Source organism: Gymnoscopelus braueri, assembly GCF_963280865.1.
Source record: "Gymnoscopelus braueri genome assembly, chromosome: 2".
Lineage (NCBI taxonomy): Eukaryota > Metazoa > Chordata > Actinopteri > Myctophiformes > Myctophidae > Gymnoscopelus > Gymnoscopelus braueri.
In genome coordinates, this window is record NC_137604.1 from 7,041,934 (window position 1) to 7,062,432 (window position 20,499).

The 20,499-nt window shown below is 42.7% G+C and overlaps 1 protein-coding gene and 1 long non-coding RNA gene across 2 annotated transcripts; both read right to left on the bottom strand.

Moving 5' to 3' along the window:
• Positions 1–1,914: 1,914 nt before the first annotated feature.
• On the bottom strand, positions 1,915–6,453 carry LOC308093723 (N-acyl-phosphatidylethanolamine-hydrolyzing phospholipase D-like; the record flags this gene model as incomplete). Its single annotated transcript, XM_080440052.1, has 5 exons — positions 1,915–2,091; positions 2,301–2,358; positions 3,072–3,725; positions 4,451–4,505; positions 6,366–6,453. 5 exons carry the CDS (start codon positions 6,451–6,453, stop codon positions 1,915–1,917), a joined length of 1,032 nt encoding a protein of 343 aa, XP_080296178.1.
• Positions 6,454–6,684: 231 nt separating this feature from the next.
• On the bottom strand, positions 6,685–20,037 carry LOC308100373. Its single transcript, XR_013934433.1, has 3 exons — positions 19,896–20,037; positions 19,590–19,737; positions 6,685–6,830 (listed from the first exon to the last, which is right to left on the bottom strand). It is a non-coding gene; the product is annotated as an uncharacterized lncRNA (long non-coding RNA).
• Between the last annotated feature and the right edge of the window lie 462 nt (positions 20,038–20,499).

The window sequence follows — 20,499 nt, forward strand, 5'->3', positions numbered from 1 at the left end:
TGCACACCCCACTGCTTTGAAAAAAGGCTTACCATATTCTCAATTCCTTAGACTAAAACAAATTTGCAGAAGTCCTACAGATTTTGAGAAAGAAAGAGATATCATGTACACACACTTTATTGAGAGAGGTTACCCTCAAAAGCTTGAATCTGCCTTAACTAAATTAAACAACCAGAACCAGGTTGTGCAGACCAAAAAGAAACATTCATGTGCCTGCATCACCACTTACAATCCATTGAGTAACGATGTACGTAGTATCATAGAGAAACACTGGCATGTTTTGTCAGCTGATCCTGAAGGGGCCAAACTGTTCACTGACCCTCCTCTCTTCTCCCACTATAGATCTCAAAGCATCAGGGACTATATGGTGAAAGCAGACTGCTACATAACCCCCCAGCAACACACGGGGCGGCTTGATGGAGTCACCGGCTTCTACCCTTGTCTACACTGTGTAGCATGTAAATACTCTGCACTTTTTGTAAATAAAAGTGCAGTCACTAACAAACAATACACCATCAGACATTTTGTTTGTCAACTGTAGTTCTTCCAATGTAGTCTAGATTTCCTGTAAATGTAATCTCCAGTATGTAGGCAAAACATCCAGACCAGTCCGCACACGCATTATAGAACACATGAGTGCCATCAGACGCAAGGATATTAAATCTCCTATTGCCAGACACTTTATGGAAGCCGGTCACTCTGTAGCAGATCTGTCATTCACAGTGATAGAACAAGTTAAAAAAATCCAGAAGAGGTGGTGATTTAGACATCAAACTCTTACAAACTGAATCCAGATGGATTTTTCACTTGCAATCTGTTAACCCGGGGGGCATGAATGAAGACCTTTCCCTCCAATGCTACCTATAGGAACCCTGCATTTATCTTATTTTGTACTAATTTGTATAATGTATTTCAAAAAAATCCTTAAATGTTACTCAAATGTTTTAACAAATGTCTTTCAAAAATGTGTATCAAGAGAATGCTGACATGACTGGACTGGATGCATAAACTGTTTGTATAAGTGAACTTCATGATTCAAATGTAACACAAATGTGTAATCCTGGTTTTGCTGTCTGCAATTGATCTGTCCACGCCCTATGGTAACCATGGTAATGACCTTGAGTAGTGATCCTCAGCACCTGAGCTGAGGTGATCAAGCACCCTATAAAAGCAGTGTATTTGTCTGTGTCCCACCATTATAGCACTGAGGAAGGTCCTGGGAGGACCGAAACGTTTGCTTTTTAATCCACTGAGCACCGAGCACATTATGGGCATCTCAAAATAAAGAAAAACATTTTTTCTTGAAGTCTTGTCTAAGGAGTTTTCCTTAACCTCCATGCAGTGAGCGAGTCTCCTTCTGTCAGTTTTTTACCCTTATGTATTCATAATTGAAAATTGTCCAAAACGTGCTACTAGATGGACATTTAATTTAACATTACTGCAGGATCCATCATTCTGTGACCAATTTAGCCCTTTCATTAATATAAATAAAAATAGCGTTACAGATGTAAGATTTCTATGGGATGCAACTAAAGGGTTTATCCGCAATAATACAATATCATTTGCTTCAGCACGTAACAAAGCCCATCATCAAGAAATATCCAGATTGTAAAGTAGACACTCATTGTTAACTGCAGAACAACAAAAGAACTACGATCAAGAAAGAGAAAGGGAGCTTTGGAAGTGAAGTCCGAATTAAATGCTCTAATGGCACAAAAAGCAGAGTTCCTAGTTCACAGAGCGAGGCAAACTGAGTATTTGAATAGAAATAATCCAAGCTTTGCGTTGACTAGGACAATTCAATATAATGAACAGAAAGCAGATATCACATCAATCCAAAATAAAGAAGGAGCGATGGTAAACGATCCGGCCAAAATAAATCTTGAATTCAAACTTCTTTATCAACAATTGTATTCAAAGGGGAATCAACGACACCTCCTGCGTGGTCCACCTCATGCTTGTGTTTGCGGGAAGCGCCCGGCTCTTGGACTGGGCGGGTCTCTCGTCCTCATCTGACTCCAAATCCGGCATCACCTCCTTGGGCGCATCCAGCTCCTCCCGGTCGGCGGCACCCGCCGCCTGCTGCGGCCCCTGAGATGAGATATACTTCATTAATCCCCAAAGGGAAATTGTGGCGTTACAGTAGCATAGTGTAACAAATAAATAAACAATCTATTTTTTTGTTATTCAATTTTTATTGATTTTTCCAAATTACATACAAATATGCATTTCAATTAAACAATAATCATAAACAACATCAATATCCCCCACCCTTCTCCCTTCCCCCCATCCCTTCCCACCCCGCCCTCCTTCCACATAGTCACACAACACAACCACAGCATCATCGAGTCAGTAGATCTTTCAGATCAGATATCAGATTTGTCCATAGAGAGATTGTGCCCTGTTTGGCATGATTAATCCTGGCCGATGACAGTTCTAGGTAGGCAATGTCCAAAAAGCTCCTTAGCCAGTGTGTTTTGGATAAGTCATGTGGAGGTTTCCAGCGTTGGACTATAATCTTTTTGGCTGCTGTAAGTCCTGCCAGCCAGATTTTGCGTGACTTTACAGTAAGAAACAGTTTAGAGTCATCATTCAAAAGATGTACAAATGGATCCATTGGCAGTTGTACTCTCATTAAGTCTGTTAAAGTCCCCAACACATTTCCCCAAAACTCCATAATCCCCGGACATTCCCATACCATGTGAACAAAAGTGCCCAAGGTTCCCGGGGCACAGAATGTGCAATACGGGTCAGTTGCCAGTCCCATTCGGTGCCTGATTCTGGGAGTTACATATGCTCTGTGACAGAACTTAAGATGTATATACTGATGATTCGGATTTTTTGAAGCACCAGCTACGTTGTCCCAAATAGCATCCCAGTATAAATAAACAATCTAAAGACAAATAGTAAACTGATAGTAAAACTGCTACCACCCTCACCTCTGGGATTGCGTGCTCTTTTGGCACAGCCAGTTCCCGGCTGCTCGGCTTCCAGCTCTGTACTGTAGGTGGTGGTGGAAGCACAACCTCTTCCTTCACAACCAGTTATGTTTGCTAGGTTGCATCCTGCACCTGAGTGTCTCTCCGTGGTTCAATGTGAAGAAGCTGTCAGGAGGTAAGTTATTCTTCTCCAACGCTTCCTTGAGATGGACAGGAGGATCCAAGTAGTACTCGTTTGAAAGGATGAATGTTCCCCAGTGAATGGCCACCGAGTGTTCAGCCTGAACATCTATGTGGATCTGAACGGCTTCTTCTGGATCCACATGCTGTGCACGCAATAAGTCCCTGGGCAGGTAAGCTCCTATAGGGATGGCGGCGAAGTTGAAGGGTCCAAAGCGTTGTCCGATCTCCAGGAAGGAGGAACAGTAACCAGTATCACCAGCGAAGAAGAACCGGTGAACTGGACCCAACACTGACCAGCTTCCCCACAGAGACGTATTGCTGTCCAGTGCGGTGCGTTGGCTCCAATGCTGAGAAGGAGTGCAGACAAACGTGATATCATCATGACCCGGTACAGAGTTCTCCTCCCACCAATCAAGTTCAACGACGTCCTCACAGCCTGCCTTCACCAACCAAGCCTTCAGCCCCAGGGGTACGAACCAGCGTAGCTCCCCTCCAAAGCGAGAGTTCAGACTGGCGACTGATCCTGCATCCAGGTGGTCGTAATGAGAGTGACTGATTAGAACAGCATCTATCCTGGGGAGCTGTTGGACGGTATTCAACAGACTTTGGTGTATCTAACTTTTTGTCTGCTGGAAGCACCACCTCCTTTGGCATAGCCAGATCTGGTTGGTTGTCCGCCTTTGGTTGGTCATCCGCCTCCTGCACCTGAGATCAGATGAGATATACTTGATTAATCCCCAAAAGAAAATTGTGGCGTTACAGTAGCACTGTTTTTTTTTTTTTTTTTTTTTTTTTATAGAATATTTTATTAGGCAAAAAATGTAAAACAGCACAGTTACATTTAAAATACTTTGTCTAACAGGTCCGTTCATAAAAGTCCTTGCGGACTTGTTTCCAATGAGGGCCTTGGTACAGTAGCACTGTATAGCAAATAAATTAACAATCTAAAGACAAACAGTAAACCCCCAAAACACAGATTGACATAATCAGACATGAACGGGTCCGACAAAGGACCATATGTATTGAGGGAGATACTTTTTAAGTATTATATAGTCTGAGAGCATTCTCACTTGTGGGATTGCGTGGGTTGGTGCTCGTCTTATGGGGGTCAGTCTGTGAGGACCCATGTATGGGCTTCTTATGGGACCCGCATTTAAGGGGGTAAGGCAGTGTCCGAGTCCGACATCCCATAAACGAGCAATCTTAAGTCAAACAGTAAACCCAACAAACACAGATGGACATAACCAGACATGAACGGGTCCGACAAAGGACCATATGTATGAATTGAAATACTTTTAAAGTATTATATAGTCTGATAGCATTCTCACCTGTGGGATTGCAGGGTTATGGCCTGGCCGAATGGGGGTACTGCGTGCAGAGGGCCTGAAAAGCGGACCGAGGTTTATGGTGTTTGGATCTTCATGGTCGCTGGGCACTTCGCTTAGGTCCAATTTGTAAGATGATTCTGCCATACACTCTGTAATGCTATGTTGTGTGTATTATTTGTGTCTGGAAAAGGATCACAAAGAAAGAACAATACATAACATGGTATAACATTACCAGCCACAGCATAACACAGCAATGATAATTTCCAATGCAATAGTCATAGCAACGTAATAAGGAAGATACTTTTGATCGTTAACCATAGCATCATTATCGCAATTGTAAATCTCATCCGATCGACTTTGGACAATAACTTCCAACGCCATCAAAATGACAATGATAACACAATAGTTAATCATTCCAAAATATAAAAAAATATTATTCTTAAATGATTAACTATATCATTATCAATACGTCTCATCTGCGTTCCATACACCGCTCAACAGCAGAGTGAGACAATGAATAAAAAAAGAGTCATCTTACCAGCAGAGCAATCGAACTGGGTCTGCTACTATTTTCTGGAAAAGATGGCAAAACAAAGGAAAATGGCAGATAACATGGCATGGCATGGCATAACACAACATAACAATGCAGTAATAACAATACAATAAATACAATAAGAGTCTCTTACCTTGGTGTCCTCTGGTCAAGCTGGTGATGAATAATTTCAAAATGTGGTTCACCTGGTCTATTTTGGGACTGGCAGGTGGCTCAACGTTTGCCAATTCAACTAATGGCTAGTCAATCTTTCAATTAGCAGGGTTTCAATTCGCAAAGTTGACATCTCTGTATGTCAACTTTGCACTGCTTCTGATTGGAGGAAACTGGAAGCTCATTTGCATACCAACCGTGAGTGAAGAGTGTAGTCTCAGAAGAAACCTCACCTAGCTCAGCTCACACGTGGCAATGCGTTCCGATTCGTGAGAATTGAATACGTAACCAAAGGAGGGAAACCACTACGTCCCATCTCTTGACCCTCACCCGAGGAAGGAGAGGGTCATGACCCTCAGGGGGTCACGACACATGTATATTTATGTGGACATTTGTACATGGTTAGTGAGTGTGTTAATACATGTTTTATAAACACTTATTCATACTCAATGAATGATTTATTAAGGTAGTTACTACTTGTTAGTTAAGTATTTTGCTTGAGCCCATCTAAAGTGATGACTATATATGCCTCATAAAGCATTTATAAATGATATAGTGTGAGCCCATCTAAAGTGATGACTAGCTATGCCTTATAAAGCATTTATAAATGAGATAGAAGCAGTGATATAGAACATTTTAATATGTATTGCAGCAAACGACACCTAGATTGACAGAACATGGCCCTTGCAGAGTAATAATAAAATAAAAAATGTACTGTATGAAAAAAAATAACAAACAATCTGCAATACTATTCACATGTAGGCCTACACATGGCTGAAAAAAATAATAAAAAGTCTTGTACTGTATGAAAATAAACAATAAACAATTTTCAATCTTGTAAACATGGCTGAATAAAGTGGATCACAGTGCCAAATGCAAATAAAATCTTTTATAACATCTTTATAAAACTATATAAAATTTGTCAGGGTCAAAACTCAGCCAATAAGTATTTTACATATATCTAAACTACTGCAGAGCAGGTGTGAACTGTGAAAAACTTCCTAGATACCTAGGTCACCTCTCCTACTCTCCTACCCCAGCACAAAAGCTCACTTTCTTGAGAGGGGCAGCAGCTTTCCAGCAGCCTTATAGGCTTTGACTGTGTCCTGTATATCTGGGTCCTGCTGAATTGGAATGGCACATTCTATAGCAAACACAGAGAGTTTCCCCCGTCGAACGTTGTGGTTTAGAAGAACCAGTTCCTTATACTAGGCGCAGCAATGAACAGCTCCGCGATTGGAGCATTGGCCACCACTGTGTTGCGGTCCACAACGACACTCTTGAATGCAGCAGACATGGTCCCTGCTTTGTTGAACAGCTTAAGGATTTTTTTGTACCGGGCCACCACCTGGTCCGGAGTTTGGGCTGCAATTGAAAGAACATAGAATTAGTTTTCTCCACATTAAGGTTTAGACACACACACACACAAACACAATGTAATAGGCTTGTGAGTCATTTGTTTTACCTCTCAGACGTGTCTTTGGGTTTGTTTTCTTTGACTTCTCACATTCTTCTTCTTCTTCTTCTTCTTGTCCTCTGACGAGGACATGTCAGAGGAGGAGTCAGAGGAGGATTCCATTGAGCTGTCAGAAGAGGAATGTGAAGACACACGGGTTGCCCGGGTGGATGTTGTGTCCAGGGTGGAGGTGGATGATGTGTCATCTTTTTAAAGAGCTGTTAAAACAGAAAAACAGATAACAATTCAAACATGAAGTTTCAAAACACATGGAACATTTGTAAGCTTGTTTTGTATGCATTCATTTAGCTTGACAGTTAACTTGTAACAAAGTACTTCTACATTGCAGTTCTACTTGTAACAAAGTACTTCTACATTGCAGTATTGATACTTACAGTACTATAAAAATCGTTTGAAAATAGCAGAAAAAAAGCAGAAATAAAAGGAAACACATGGAAAAAGTGGTTAGCAGCTTAATCAAACTCCTCACATTTGTGGCAGACATAAAGATGCTCTTGATCTGTGCAGGCTTCATGTGCCCACTCTCCACAGACAGTGCACTTTACCCAAGTCTCCTCTGGCCAACTCAGGAAGTCCTTTTCACCGCAGAAAGCGCATGCTGCATCAGCGTCATATTTATTGGACGGCGTGGCAGACTTTTTGGCTACCGTAGAAGGCACAGCAGACCTTTTGCCCGCCTTAGAAGGCACAGACCTTTTGCTCACCCTAGAAGGCACAGCAGACTGGTTGGGGGCAGCCTTGGAGGAAGCTTTGGGGACAGCCTTGGAAGCAGCATTGGGGGTGGCCTTGGAGGAAGCTTTGGGGACAGCCTTGGAAGCAGCCTTGGGGGCAGCCTTGGAGGAAGCTTTGGGGACAGCCTTAGAAGCAGCCTTGGGGGTGGCCTTGGGAAGGTCCAGTTTTCTTTTTGCCATCAAGACACGCTTTTCCTCTTCCAATGCTGCTTTCACAGGGGTGTCTGTTAGAATGGCGGTGGTCCTTTTTCTTCCCCGTGTCTGTGTCGTCCTAGGTCCAGCCTTGGGTAATGGTCGGATCAACTCCGGACTGAAACTGGTGCAAGACCCAATGTTGCGTTGAGCTGTGGCAGTCACAGGCCTCAGCCAGCTGCTCACAGGCCTCAGCAGCACTCAGCAGTGCTGATGACCACCTGTGGAGCGCAGAGTTCAACATGGACAGTGTGGACAGGAGTGGCAGTGTGGAGAGGAGTCAGAGCGTGGAAAGGAGCCAGAGGAGTGAGAGCGTGGAGAGAAGTGGCGGCATGGATACGGGTCACAGCGTGGAGAGGAGTCAGAGGGTCACTGCGTGGAGAGGGGTCACACCGTGGAGAGGAGTCGGAGGAGTCAAAGCGTGGAGAGGAGTGGCGGCGTGGATACTGGTCACAGCGTGGAGAGGAGTCAGAGGGGAGTCCGGAGCAGGTGGTGCTGACCTGTCGGTCACGTACGCCGGTGCGAAATCTGTGTCACCAAAGATGTTGCGATTGAACGGCCAAATCCCCGTGCATCTGAAGCCGGCCATGATGTTGGATGGCGTTGCCGCAGATGGCAACGCTGTTCTTACAATCCCTGGGACAACAAACAAACATACAAACAGAAAAAGAGAAATGATTTAGCCTGGTTTGATATGTATTCCATATGAAAATGTAAGTGCTTTATGTTGTGGGTTTTGAGTTAATTCGGTTTTGTGTCATTGTAGCTATACTTTGAGTTAATTTGTTATAGTTTTGTACAATGTTGCTTTGTGATAGTGAACCTGTTGGTTTTGTATTTCAGACCATAGGCTACTCATATCAGTAAAGTCAGACAACTGTACCAAGGTAGCTCTCAACTACATTACAAATCATAGGCCTACCTGGCAAATCGTAGATGGACATAGTCTTGCCCGGATTCCTGTTCATCCATTGGTCCATTGCTGTGTTTATGAACTTCAATGGGCCGTACACGCTGCGATCTAAGGGCTGCAGCTTGTGGGAGCAGTGGGGGGGGGGGGAGGACAGCAGCAGCACTCCATTTTCCCTATAATAATCAATGCCCTCCAATGACAGATGAGAGACATGATTATCCAGCAGGAGAAGGACTTTCGATTCCCTGATTGCTCTTGTGTGGAGCACAAAGTGCTTCAGGTAAATCAGAAAGTCCTTCTCCTGCATCCACCCAGATCCACTGCACGACCCGATGCAGCCTGTGGGCCCGTCCCGCACAAAGTGGTCCTTGAAATTCTTCCGGGGGAAGACAAAATGAGGTGGGATGCTGTTGTCCTGGGCACTGACCGCAAAGGCCATTGTGACCAGGGTCCCCCTCTCCGTAGAGGTCATGACCCCAACCTGCTTCCTTCCCCTGCTGGCAATTACCCTGTTCGGTACCTTTCATCAACCAGAAAGAAATGTTGTATTAGGCTGCAGTGTGAAATGTTTTGTTAAATTACAATGTGAAATATTTTGTTATAATGTTGAGGATGGAAATAAACTGAAGTAGGCTAAATACCTGAACAGTGACGGTGCTGGTCTCGTCAACGTTCCAGATGTCTTTGGCTTGGAACATGTTCAGGTCGAGGACCTTCAAAACAAATCAAATCAAATGTATTTGTAAAGCACATTTAAAACAACTTGTATTGCAGGCCCTACCAAAGTGCTTCACAGGTCAAAATACGTTACGAAACAGTCAGTAGGCCTATGCCTAATAATAATAATAAAAAATAAACACACAACACAGATATAGGCTACTTAAGGCAGTAGGGGGAAAAGGAATGGAAAATAAAAAACATTATCATCCTTAAAGTGCAAGTTCATCAAGGGGATTCAAAGGCTTGTGAATAGCTATAAAAGGGTGTTAAGCCTGGTTTTAAAAGACTTAACAGAGGGGGCACACCTTGGACAGGTTGTCAAAGAACTTCCCCACGTTGACTGGGTTGAAGCTGGTCGCTCGGGAGAGGCTGGTGGGCTGAGGACGTCTGATGGACAGGGTGAGGTTGCGCTCCAGGAAGCCAGTCATCCAGTCCTTCCCGGCAATCTCTCTCACAGCCCAGACCTCTGGGAACGTACAACCATACTCCCTGGTGTAATAGAAATATTATATTCCATTCAGGTGAAGTTTTAGATCATTTATTAGGAAGATTCAGGCAGAGAGCAACAGCATGCAGATCATGAGAAGCAGGCCTCCAGGCCTGCTCCAGTAGCCCCTCCTGCAGCCCCTCGGGGCACAAGCCTCTCAAACACCCATCTCACACAGTTCTTATAGTAGACCATTTACCACAGATGCAATTCTAAATAGCCATATAAGGTATGTACTAAAGATAAGAGAGACACAACCATAGCTACACAAATACACATAGCTGACACAGTGAGAGTAGCATGAAGGATTCAGATCAGCTGTTCCATTTACAGCTGTAGGTGAGTTACATTTAGCACATTCATGTGTAGAGTGGTTGACTAAAGACCCCTGCTGTGAGTTTAAACCTCCTTACTTCAAATACAGTTAGATAGTACAGAAATGATAGAAGAACAGATTGGCATTCTAATTTATCCATTACACTGGCCAGCTGAAAGGCAAGCCTACGAACCTGATGGCATCAAAAGTGAAGTATTAGAAGTTGGTTCAATTTCAGTGATAGTCACAAATCCATGTAGCCTATCTTTATTTTTACACACATTAGCCTATTATAATAATAGCCTAATAGGCTAATAATAATAATAATAATAATAATAATAATAATAATAATAATAATAATAATAATAGCTTGCATTGATATAGTGCCTTTCACAGTGCCGCTTTAGACTCCACAGGGGCCCTAAGCATGATACGGGACACATGCACGCTCGCGCAGCGCGCGTGCATGTGTCCTTCGCGCGCGCGCGATTTTTTTCCGGGTTTCCCGCAGATAAAGTTACTTTTTTTGTTACTTTATTTCGGTTTTAGGGTGACAATTGTTTCTTGTATTCTTGTACAAGACATGTATTCTTGTATTAGACATGTATTCTATAATCCTATAGTTTACAGGTCTACCATGTCACAGGAACGTGTGAGTGGTCTGGCCATCATGAGCATCAATCTTGAGAATCATGAAAAAAGTAATTAGACATACAGAACAGAATGAGGTCTAAACAAACATTATTTATTGAATATAAGAAATGGAAAATAGAATGAAATGTAGAAAAATACAACACTGCACCTTCGCTGCCTTGGCTCTGCTGCCTGAAATCAAGTGACCATCATTACATAGCTTTGGATATGTGCCTATGCCTAATCCTATAAGCTACAATATGGTTGCACACTGCAGTAGTAACAAAGTATTAAGCTCTATATTCTGATTGTAATCATTGCTAGTACCCACCCCCCAAGAGATGGGGAGACCATTGTTACTGAACAATCATTCTATGTTTTTTGTTTTAGTAAATTAAAGGTGGTATAAGTTATATCACCTTTTATTTACTAAAACACACATGGAATATAAAACGAAAACTATATTGGAAATAATGTTTTATTTCCTTTTATTTGAGCCATAATGAGGTAGTCATTTGTACCACTAGATGGCAGTACAGGACAGAGGTGAGACTGGCACCGGTGTTTGTTTAGTGCTGCTGCTCCCACATACTTGCTGACAACGGGGATTCAGTCCATAATAAATAATAATAAAAATAATAATAATAATAATACAGTTGTCGAGTTGTGCAATTAGCTTATTCTGCTATACAATGTAAACATAAGCCTATAGGCTATAACTTCAGGTGACTGTCTCAAAACAGTAGTAAAATAATAAAGTGCACACACAACTGTGTGAATAGCTACAGTAAACTTTAGTTTGGTCTACATAGAGCCCAGGGAATTCCTGCATGATCAGCAGCATGGACAGCCGTCCCGTCTATCTGTACTGCCTGGCCCTGGAAGAAATTATGTCACAGTTAGTTAAGCAGTCCAATTTACACAAATGCATACTTATGCAATACAAATTAAAAACATTTGAATGTTTGAGTCAAAAACTTGCCTCAAAATCGTCCTCTTCTGCTCTTTCTGGAGGCGAAATCATCTATCATATCATCGCAGGACAGGCTCTTTCCCACGTCATGATTGATGCTCATGATGGCCAGACCACTCAAACGTTCCTGTGACATGGTAGACCTCAGGTATGTTTTTATAAGCTTTAATTTGGAAAAGCTTCTCTCTGCCGACGCAACAGTAACTGGTAAGGTGACAGCAATCCGTAGGGCTATCCAAAGGTTAGGGTAGATTTCATCCAGTTTTTTCTCACTGAGAAATGAAAGCAGCTCAAAGTAAGTCATTTGTTTTGATGGCAAATCAGGTAAGTCCTCTATCTCTTGTGCCAGTTCTCTTCCTCTGATGTCAGACAGAGTGACATCATGGTCATCTGTGAAGCTTAGAGTCTTTTCAACTTCCATGCAGTGGGCCTTTAATACTTTACTTGACATCTCAGAGGCAGAGCTGAAGTTCAGCAGCACTCCATATTTATCTTTCACCTTGTTGAGTGTATCAAACCGCTCATGCATGGAGGTCACAGCAGTGTTGACCACCTCGTTGAAGAAGTTGACTTCAAGGCTTTTCAGAGCATTAGCTATTGGTTCATCAGGGGCCTCATAGCTGAAATGACGCTTAGTGGTTCACAGCCTCTTCTCTTTCAGAACAGCCTCCACGTTATTTTTTTTCACAAATGCCTTTGGCTGCTGTCTGGGCATCAATGAATCCAGTCTCCCGGTATGCAGTGAGGGAAGCCTTTGCTTTTATGATTGAACTCACTGCTACATCCAGCTGCATGGAGGCTTTTTGGAGCTGCTTGTTTACCCTATGAGTCTTTGTCAGTATTTCAAACCATACATGACAGCAGATCAGAAAGCGGTAGGACCCAACTTCCTCTGCGAGTGCTTGTGCCTCCACCTTGGCCACAGGATCATTGATGGTCTCTCTGGCTTCCAGTAATGCCTCCCGCACCTCCGAAGCATGAAACCTGACTGCCTCCACTGCCTTGATCCTGCTCTCCCACCTTGTGTCACTCCAAGACTTCACGGTTATTTTCACATGTTTCTTCAACACACTCCATCTTTGAGTCCCAGCTGAAAAAAAGTTGAATATCTTTTGCACATACCCAAAAAACGCGACTGCTTCTTTTGAGTATTTTGCAGCATCTGCAATGACAAGGTTGAGTGTATGTGCCCCACATGGGACAAACACTGCTCTAGGGTTGATTTGGAGCAGTCTGGCTTGTACACCTTGGTGCTTGCCCTTCATGTTGGCTCCGTTATCATATGACTGCCCTCTGCAATCTTCAAAAGGGATCTTCAGTTCATCTAGTTTATTTAAGATGACTTGGGAAAGATTCAGGCCTGTTGTCTCCACTACTGTCACAAAGCCGAGGAAGTGCTCCTTAATCTCGGGCTCTCCCTCTAAAGCCACACATCTCACAATAATGGACATCTGCTCCTGGTGACTAATGTCTGGTGTACAGTCCAAAATAATTGAGAAGTACTTGGACTTTCGTATTTGAGACACTATTGTTTCCAGAATGTTGTCACTAACTATCTTTATCAGCTCATTCTGTGTCCCCTCCCCAAGGTACTGAGTGTGTGTATCTCCATCTTTAATTCTGTTGAGATGGTTTTGCAAAACGGGGTCCCACTTTGCTATCAATTCAACTTCTTTCAGGAAGTTTCCATTATTTGGCTGGTAAAGTGTTTTTGATGAACCCCTGAATGCAAGGTTCCTTTCAGCCAGAGACTGAATAATACTTAAGAGTCGTGCAAGGACGTCTCGCCATCTCTTTCTTTCCGCCTCCAAAAGTGTCAGTTGAATATGGTCAAGTGTCTGTCCCTGACGCAGGCGTAGATCAAGTTCTCTCCACTTAATCATGTTGCTTGTGTGCTCAGAACTGCCCTCATGGCTTTGCAGAAAGTAATTGATATTTGACCAGTCATTCACACCTTGCTTTATTATTCTGTGGTCTTTGGTGGAAAAGAGCTTGCAGCAAAAACAGTAAGCAGCATTGTTTTTGACTGAGTATGAAAGCCAGCTCCTGGTCACCTGTTCCCCATTTACCAGCTGTCTCTTTAACAAGCTTGTATGGAAAGCTCTATATGGCTTCTTTTGGTCTCTAGGGTAAGAAAAATCTGGTGCTGGATTGAATGGACCTCTGCGCACAAACTCAGTCCTCGTTAAGTCTGTTAAGACTGGTGGCCAATCTGCTGGGTCAGTTGGTGGAGCAATAACTGGTCTGCTTGGATCTGATGTAGGCTGTGCACCTCTGATTGTGCTAGTACAAGTGGCAATCTCTACATCACTCACATCTGCCTCTACATCACTCACGTCTGACTCTGAGCTGATTGTAATGGCTGCAGTTGCTTCACTTGTCTGGTCTGAGTTGGTTGCATTGGATGCAGGCTGTGCACCTCCGGCTGTGCTTGCACTAGTGGCTGTGGCTGCAGCTACATCACTCATTTCGGACACTGGGCTGCTTGTAATAGCTGCAGCTGCTTGTACCACCACATCTGTTACAGTCAGGTCTGGATATATGCTGGCTGCAGGCTGTGCACCTCTAGTGTCTGATCACTTGAATCTGGTTCTGAGCTGCTAGTAACAGCTGCAGCTGCTCTTACCACTACACTTGTTGTGCTAGTCGCGTCAGAGGTGGCTTTGGAAGCAGGCTGTGCACCTTGGGTTGTACTGGTACTGGCTGCAGCTGCCTGTACATCTCCTGTTCTAATCAGGCCTGAGCTGGTTGTATCAGATGCAGGCAGTGGAACTTTGGTTTTACTTGTAGTGGCTGTAGTAGCTGGCTCTACATCACTCAAATCTGACTCTGAGCTGCTTGTATCTGATACTTGCTGTGTTGTAGCTCCTTTAGTCAGAAACTTAAGCATAGCACCAGAAGCAGAAAATTAGAGAGCTCATCTTAATTTCAGAACTCAATAGAGGTTCAAACTGTTCAAGATTTCCTGTGATATCTGATCTAATAATAAAAGATAGATAGATAGATGGATAGATGGACAGACAGATAGATGGACATATATATATATAGACAGACAGACAGACAGATAGATGGACAAATAGATGGACAGATAGATGGACAAATAGATGGACGGACAGACAGACAGACAGACAGACAGACAGACAGACAAATAGATGGACAGATAGATGGACAAATAGATGGACGGACAGACAGACAGACAGACAGACAGACAGACAGACAGACAGACAGACAGACAGACAGACAGATAGACAGATAGACAGATAGATAGATATAGATACTGTAGACAGACAGATAGACAGATAGACAGATAGATAGATATAGATACTGTTGTGCATCCATATATTTCCCAGTATGCCCAAAATGTTTTGATATTTCATCAATAGCTATTTAGTCAATGTCATTGTATAACTTTCCATTTTGCATCAGTGCATTCAACTTTCAACTAAACCTAGCATGGGTCTGCCTGATAGTGTTAAAGAAGAAAAGAAAAGGTTATGATATTGTCATGTTTTGGTCAAAGTTGTTCTGTTATTTTGTGTATTTTTCTTTTCTGTGTTCACTTGCACTTCACTTTACTATGCACCACCCCAACTATAAATATAATTTCCTCCCTGCTGATAATATCTTCTAAGTTTTAGTTTGGTAAATATATCATGAAATGATTTCAGGATATATTTGCCAAACTAAAACTTAGAAGATGAAATGGCAGGTATACAGACAGTGCTGCTGCTTTTACCCTCAGTGAGGCAGACCCAGAGGCACCACGTTATATGAGAGAGATATCAGATTACAAAACAAACGACAGCAGGAGGAGCAGAAGCAGCATGGCTTGCTGGCTCACACAGTACAACACTTAACAACAACAACAACCACCACATTGCCACTGCAACTTAGCAGACTATAGCTGACAGACTGTTCTAACCCGACAAAGGCAATTGCACGCTGGCTACAAACACAGCAACAACAGCATGGCTCACTGGCTTCACAGTGCAGCACATAACAACAACAACAACCACATTATTGCAATTGCAAGACAAGTAAACTGTTACAGTTGTATTTAATTACCTGATTGCTGTTGTCTCAGCTCCGTCTGACGTTTTCTCTTTTTCTTTTTCTCGTATCCAGAGGGGTATATGCATTTCATTTTGTCTAGTGAGTGAGCTTTCTTTATGTTTAAACCAACGCGTGCTAACCGCTCTATCAAACCAAAACACTCTCACTGTCACTGAGAGGGGAGGGGAGGCGGAGCAGACAGCACACACCAGAGCGTGCCACTGACAGACAGCCAATCAGACAGCCTGCAGCAGCTGTCTCATTCAAGCCAGTAATGCACGTTATTTTCTGCTGAAGGGAGGGGGCGGAGAGGGGGCCCCTTTGATCGGCAGGTAGGCGGGGACCCACGCAACCTGCGTAGTGTGCGTGTAGGGAGAAGCGGCCCTGGCCTTTCAAGACGCTTTACAAAACCAACAGACAAACAACCAAACAAAACAACTAAATGCCATAGGCCTGAGTGAATAGGTGTCTTTTGAAGGCAGCCTTAAAAGAGTCCAGTGTTGGAGAATAAAATAGCCTAGGCCTAGGCTACTCCTAATAGGCCAATGTAGCCTATTTGTATAAGTTGCCAAAACTGGAATAAAACCAAGTAAAACAAAGGGTGAATTAATTCACATTTTAATGAACTAGGCTATAGCCTAATATCCAACATATTTTAACAATTATATTGGCTATGTTGTGTTATAATTCACTTAGACCATAAAGCATTAAGCCTATAAGCCTGTATCTTTCAGTAGCTCCAGACGACCCCTGCGCTCTAGACCCATTGTTGACCTGTCTGTCCAGTATAAAATGCTAGATGAGTGAGAACTTTCTTAAGCTAAATGAGGATAAAACAGAAGTTCTCATAATTGGCTCCAGTGAGCAGAGAGAATCAATAACAAGTAGACTTGGTAACCTGGCTGTAGAAAGTAACACCACAGTAAAGAACCTGGGGGTTATTATCGATTCTGAATTGAATTTTAATACACACATTAATCATGTCACCAAGATTGCTTTCTTTCATCTTAGAAATATTGCGCGAATTAGAGACTGAATTAGAGATCTGTCGTTAGACGATGCAAAAACGCTGATCCACGCTTTTGTTTTCTCTCAGCTTGATTACTGCAACGCACTCTACTCTGGCCTGCCAAAGAAAACAACTGACAGATTACAACTTGTTCAAAATGCGGCAGCCAGAATTTTAACTAAAACTAGGATGAGAGAACATATCACTCCAGTTCAGCTTCGCTACACTGGCTCCCGGTTGTTTTTAGGATTTATTTAAAAATTATTTTAATAGTTTATAAAGCTCTAAATGGTCTGGCACCTTCCGACCTCTCTGACTGCCTAGAGAGATATGTTCCAAACCGGGCCCTCAGGTCTTCAAGTGCTGACCTGCTCGAGGCGCCTACAATGACATATAAAAAATACGGTGAAGCAGCATTCTGCTTTTACGGACCGACAGTGTGGAATAAACTCCCATTATATTTAAGACAGGCAGCCTCTGTCGATAGCTTTAAAGCACAGCTCAAGACCTATTACTTCACTCTTGCTTTTAGCTGATTCTTTGGTTGATTTTTAATTCCTCACTGTATTGCCTATTTTAATGTTGTTTTATGCCTTTGCTTTTATTTTATTTTATTTTATTTTTGTTTGCTTTATTGTTAAATTGGTTCTAACTGTAATTGTATTATTGCTCTGTAAAGCACTTTGAGCTGCATTTCATGTCATGAAAGGTGCTATACAAATAAAGTTTATTATTATTATTATTATTGTCTCCGCCGAAGGTGGAGAATATGTTTTCGCTTTGTGTGAGCAAACATTGTTAGCCAAGCTAACATTGGGCAAGCTCCACGTGACACGTGTCAATTTGTTGACACCAATGCCTCTGATTGGCTAGAGGGACGCGTGACGAAATAAAATTCTATAAATAGGTGTGTCACTTCAAAAAGCCCCTACTTTTTGAGGTGAGGTAAAACAGGATCAATCAGACTTGATTGATCCTGGCCCGATGACACGTGTGTGTGTCCCTTTGAGAACACCTGACATTGGTCAAGCAAAGGCGCAGAAGGCCAAAGCTAAGAAAGCATACTCATCTACAACAGTAACACAGAAGAGGACTAGAGTTGAATTGATCCCACAACAAGACCGAAATCTTAATACGTATTAATATGTTGACACCAATGCCTTTGATTGGCTAGAGGAATGCATGACGAAATACAATTCTATAAATAGGTGTGTCACTTCAAAAAACCGTTTACGTTTTTGAAGCGAGGTAAGACAGGATCAATCAGTCTTGATTGGAACAGTATCTTCTAGTCCAAATCACCCGTCCGTGCGTGTGTGTGTCCCTCTGAGAACACCTAACATTGGTCAAACAAAGGCGCAGAAGGCCAAAGCTGATCAAACACACCAATCAACTGCTGAAACTGTTCAAGACAATGAAGATGAAGAAGACAGACAAGTATTTGAACAAACCAGTCAATTATGACGACTCCCATATGATAGATTGCTTCAATGTAAACAGAGCATTGCTTCAATTAAACAGAGCTAAGAATCATAAAGAAAGAATGAAATTAATCAGAGACAAAAAATCGCTAAATGACAAAAGACGAAGACTAGCCATGAATGCTTACAATATGACACAGCAAAGATTGCTACAATCTCTGGAAGAAAAAGTAGAAATCATTTTTTTTTTATATAAATATTTCTTTAACATACACCTTTTTATTTAACTACAGTATATATCTTTTACTCTACTGTATCTCATTAGTTATTGCTATGATAATATAATTGCTATAGTCTGCTGGCGGAGACTTGTGCTCCGAGGAGCACATTTTCTAGTTATTATTATTATTATAACACTTGTTCAAACTGTTCATAATTGTGCATAAGGTACCTCGACTAAGCCTATGACATAGTTTATGGACCTAACCTAATATAAATTATAAGCATAGCCTAATGTATTTTATTAAGTGCTGGTCATGATGCATGATAGGCTAAACCTAGTGGAACAGCACAATTAGGCTATAGCATAGGCCTACCAGGTCACACTTTAGCCAAGCCTAGGATAGCCTATTGTGTTGTTCCACTGAGCTGTTCCAATGCATTATGACCAGCACTTTTACATCTAATCTTACCTCCCTAGGACTGAGGCCATAATAAATATCAGCCGCCTTGAGCAGGTAGTCTCTGAGAGCAGCTTCATGCTGTCCAGAGAACACTCTGTTGTGCGCCCTGTAGCCTGGTAGTGGTGGGCCAGGATCCATGCGCTTCCTCTGAATAAACCGCCTCAGAGTAGCTTCTGGAACGCCGCGGACCTTGGCTGCACCACGGACAGACAGGCCACCCAACACTGCCTCAGAGGCAAGGGAAAAGGCATCGGGTGGGTAGATGCCTCTGGTAGTCTTCCTCACTCTTACCCTAGGCATAGGTCTATCCTGTAAACAACGATACATAAATGCATTTACGCATCATTATGCCTAATGCGTCTTTCGTCCCTCCGGTCCCTGCCGCTAAGTTTAGCTAGCTAGCACACAGGCTAATGCATATTTTTCAATTCTGTCTTCACGGAGAGTTAGCAAACAGATTAGCCTAACAGACAAAATCCATTAACAGTCGATACAAAATACATACAGCCGTGCAAACGGAAAACTCACACATAGGATAGTATTTACTTACAGTATGGGAAAGCATGTTTGTGTATCTCAGCCAATTCTTCGTGAAATTTCACAATTTTTCGTCACAATCCGTTTAGCTGGACTTGGAAAAGGATGACGCCAGCGGAAATCGTCATACTTCCTGTGCACCAGGCTAAACGGTCCGTGCGGCAACCGCCGCCCCCTGCGTCATTCGCCCCGGTTGTCCCCTACGTCATTCGCCCCGGTTGTCCCCTACGGTACTTGAGTAAATGTACATGTTACTTTACACCACTGGTGTGGTGTCTTCTGATTTACCTGCTGCCAACTGTCCTTTCAGATAATCTCTCTCCTTGGTCAGCTCATCAATCTTCTCCTGTTGCCATCCTGCCTTCAGCTTACACATCTCCAACTCATCAGCAGTTTTTTTTGTCTGCCAGTAGTATAGTAGGGGCCATGGACACACCTAATAATATAAAGTATTAAGTCAAATTAATTATTGAATGAATCTATCGTCTAGACTGAATGAATCGTGTCACACACACACACACACACACACACACACACACACACACACACACACACACACACACAGAGAACTTTGAAAGGAAGCACGTTACTCACCACCAGTCTTGTCAGCGACGGGCCTCTCTTCCAACGCATCTATATCCACAACAGCATTCTTTTTGGCCCGTCCCCGTGTGTCCCGCACGGGTTTTCGACTTGGCTTCGACTTTTCCATATCAGACACCTCTGTGATCCGCTCCATTCACTCAAACCAACATGTGTTTCCTCCTTCGCTCTGTGACTTCTCTACCGCGCCGAGTTGTAAAATATCTAGAGTAGGACTGGGACGGCCCCGCCCCCACCTATTCATGTCAATGAAGTTGCTGCTCACCCAGCGCATGAAGGACGCAGCAGTACCAACTCCTTCCGCATGTGGTCCAGAGAGCAGGCGCACTAGCATTTCGTCTCAGACGTCTCAGACGTACAAAAACATCATTAACCATTTAACATCTATTATTTCTACAATTGCTACACATTTCTACAGAACCTGTGGATATCCATGTCATTCTGGGCATTAACACGAAGTTGAATATTTGAATGATATAGCACACAGGAACTGTAGTGGTGAAACCTTTATTAAACAAAAAAAAACAATAATTTTCCACAAGGGATACAAGGGGATTTGAGTCTATAAAAACACCTCTATAAAGACACAAGACTC